Source organism: Hyalella azteca, unplaced genomic scaffold (genome assembly GCF_000764305.2).
Source record: "Hyalella azteca isolate HAZT.00-mixed unplaced genomic scaffold, Hazt_2.0.2 contig13469, whole genome shotgun sequence".
In the NCBI taxonomy this organism is placed as follows: Eukaryota; Metazoa; Arthropoda; class Malacostraca; order Amphipoda; family Hyalellidae; genus Hyalella; species Hyalella azteca.
In genome coordinates this window covers 29,691-33,360 of record NW_025943391.1, presented here as the reverse complement: position 1 = coordinate 33,360, position 3,670 = coordinate 29,691, and the positions used below count along the sequence as shown (strand labels likewise).

Genomic DNA, 3,670 nt, shown 5'->3' with positions numbered 1-3,670 from the left:
ACTGCAGTGCGACAAACTTTTTTAGCTTGATTTCGAGCTCTGGCATACAGGTTATAATCAGACTCGCTGCGAGTTCGTAAATAACGCTTGTAGGCTTCTTTCTTGGTCTTTAGCTGAGTCTTAACTGCACTGGTCATCCACTGGGATTTTTTGACTCCTCCAAGCGTAATCTTGGGTACATAGGCATCAACTGCAGGCATAACCGTGTCTTTGAGAAACGACCATGAATCAGCCACATTCATGTCCTTAATACAGTCCTTAATACAGTAATATTGGAAGAACCAGGCAAAGCTAGGTTGTCCAGCAAATCGTGCAACGTATAATAAAAATTCCTGATTAAGCAGCCAATAGGCCAATCCCAGTCGTGTACGAAATCTTAGGATGATTCTAAAATATACGATCCTGGCCCTTATTGGTGAGCATTTCGCCGGCAGTTGGACACGTACTCAGCGATCCTGCGGAAGATCAACGCAACTGAGCGGGTGATCGATTTCCTCAAGATGGACGTCGAGGGCGCCGAGATTCAGTTCTTCGAGGACGTCTTGGCTCACAACGTCAGCCTCCTGGCCAACGTCAAGCAGATAGGCATGGAAATACATCCAAGTGAGTATTAGTGAAACGCATGGCACTAAAATTCGTTAAAGTGGTTGGCACGTAGATTCGTGTAATTAGGTACAAGCGGTTTTTGAATGCTGGAAAGACATTCCAGTGAGTAACGTTAACACTTTCTAGCGAGTGATCGTGATATTATTTAAGCGGGAATCTCAATTGCCGTCTCTTTCGGTTAAATTCTAAATTGCCTTTTATGCTAGGTAGAGATTGAATTTTTTTTTATTTTAGCGAACCTAAGTACGTACAGGAAATTCCTGATTGAGTATCTGCCCTAGCTTAAAGTAGGAGAGCCTAAATCTATGAGAAAGTGGCGGGCAATTTCTTGTATGCCCCTCACACCACTAAATTTTTATTAATGATACTCTCTTTGCACATTCAAATAATTTTGCTTTGAGATAAAGCCAATTATGTGACTGTGGTACGACAGCCCGGGAGATGATGAATGCTAAGTGATATAGATCAATTGGTGCGCAGCTAAAAGAATATTGGATATAAAGTATTCATAACTGTGCGCAATCCTGATGTAAACGTACATTCATTCAGATGAGTAGTTTTTAAATTCACCATGAATTTCTATGTCACAAGCTTCTACATATTAGACTTCGGAATGCTATTGGGCGCGGTATTGGCTTTTTAAGGGCCAACTCGTGTCAATCGCTTGCTTGCACCAAGCGCCTATAGTGAGTCAGTTGAGGCATGTGCATGGGTCGAAGAAGAGACTAATCTATTGTCCTACAACCGTGTTTCGTATTGCGAAGGAAACACGGGATTCGCTATCCTGTAAGGAAGAACCGGAATTCGCTCTCTCCTCAATCGAAGTTTGGAGACCAGTTTACATAGGCTATGACAGTTATGTAAAAGAATCTGGCAAAAAACAATTTCCTGGTATTATAACGCGCTGGTCCGTGCTAATATTAAAAATGTATTGCTAACTTATATTTCATAACATTTGGATTACAGTTGGTAATTCTTATTGATGAAAAATGAAATTAAATGCATAACAATAATCATAATATGCATGAGTTGACGGATAACTGCGTTAAACTATAACGACTAGAAATCTACCGACGTTCTTAAAAAATGATTGCGGGTTGAACTCAATGAATGATATGTACATGGTCCCAACAGAAGTATACCTTTCATTGGGTCCGGTATTGGTAAATTTTATGAATGTATCCAAATTTCAATTATTATTCATCCTGCTAGAGAAATAAAATATTTACTATTTCACTCCTGTTTGACAGATGTGGACATCAACAGAAGAGACCAGCTGTGGAGGTACATGCACCATCTGGCGGCGCTAAACTTCCAGCTGGTATCCATGGAACCGAACCGCTGGTCGCTCATAGGCGGCAGGACCGGCAGGCAGACCTCCAACTCTTACGAACTCGCCTGGGTTAACCGAAAGTTCAGACTGTGATAAACAATTGAATAACTCTAGTTTAATCATAAATGCCTATTGGCTATAGATAAATAAATTTGTATTGGTTCAAAACGCTTAATTACCATTGTATAATTATTGTTCTTTTCAGCACCATTATAACGTTTTAGCGGTTTGTTACATCAATAAAGTTAAGTTTCAGCTGTTAAGTACATCAATCCAATACACGACAGGTTGCATTGAAATAACTTCGGTATATCTTATTTAAAAGACGAACGTAACTGACACGAGGCTCAAACTATCAAACTTGAACTGCCTTCAGTTGGTTAATAAAGCAAACTCGAAGCAATAACACTATTTCACGTCAAACTTGCTTACGTGTAAAAAAAAATTCAACTTCATTCGTCATTGGAATTACTTTCAGTGATAGGCTTAAAACTTCGATTTTGTCTTGCTCCTCCAAAGAAGTGATCAAATTCAATCATTTACAATAAATAAAATAATTCAAAATGAGTTGATTAGCATTAACGAGCTTCATAGAAACTTGGTTAATGGGTATCGAGAATAACTTCTTCACACCAACGACGATGCTAATTTATTTGGCGTAGACAATAATTTATTCCTAACAGAAGGCTTTTTCTCACCTTGATAACATTTTCTAATTCTAGTTCTGTATATTTCTCATCCTCACTGTTATCTCAATAACTTAATTGCTCATGTTGCATTACATAACTTCACACCTTTCACTCAATAATTAATAATTGAGATAAGAATAAGAAAAATTTAATAAAAAACGATTGCCTATTTATTCACCCCAATGAATAAACTTTCTTAAAGCTGCTAGAAAGCAAAGAGTTCATTGAGTCTGTTTCCTTTCAGTATCAATGTGTTTTTTACTCACATAGTTTCATGAATAATGTTTAAATTTTTTAATAGCAAAACCATCGTAAAATGATTACATTTATGCTTGTTCTTCAATGCAAAGTACAAAACGCTTTATTATTGTAATGAAATATAAATCTGATTCTGCAATCGCACAAGTGAAGACGAATCCAAGTTTGTACAGAATTAAAAGTATTTATTTATAACGTACTCAGAATTTATAAGGCTATATGCTGATAGAGATGTATTACTTTTTATGAACATTTTACGAGTGAAAAGTACAGATTCAATCGCTTAATTGTACAATCCTGGAAGCTGGCCTGGGATAAACAATGCTGGCATTTGCAGGCTTCGCAACTGACAGGATTAAACAGCGTTTACAACTTTTAATTTCTGATCATTTGAAGCATATAAGCGTCAATGAAAGTGTACTGCCCTTTCTGCCAGCTACTAGTACTGCTATATTGATTATGGTCGAGACTTAAATCCACAAGTGTTCTGTTTTAATCTTGTTCATAATAAAATTGTTTCTGCTGTTAGCAATTCGAGCTATGTGAATAAAATAAAACCTTGAATGAAGGGAAAATAATGTAATATGTATGTAAAATAATAATTAGAAATCAATCTACAACCATCATCAATAAAATTATTTTCATTTCTCCTGGAGCCTAACATAAAATAGCATGCCAGGCCAGTTAAAATGATTGAATACTCATACGTGTCAAATTTCACGTTCAGCCGCATTTCGGCGCTTGCTGACCGGACGAATACGAATAGTATAAATTAAATTCAAGG

At 36.9% G+C, this 3,670-nt stretch overlaps 1 protein-coding gene across 1 annotated transcript in view; it reads left to right on the top strand.

The window, feature by feature from the left end:
* The window catches only part of LOC108669175, a 12,093-nt gene extending 8,624 nt beyond the window's left edge, over positions 1-3,469 (top strand). The window contains exons 6-7 of the mRNA XM_018156473.2: positions 435-603; positions 1,857-3,469. Of these exons, the coding sequence (XP_018011962.1) occupies positions 435-603; positions 1,857-2,032 (345 nt within the window). The 3' untranslated portion in view covers positions 2,033-3,469. The remainder of the gene's footprint in view (positions 1-434; positions 604-1,856) is intronic.
* Positions 3,470-3,670: the final 201 nt, after the last annotated feature.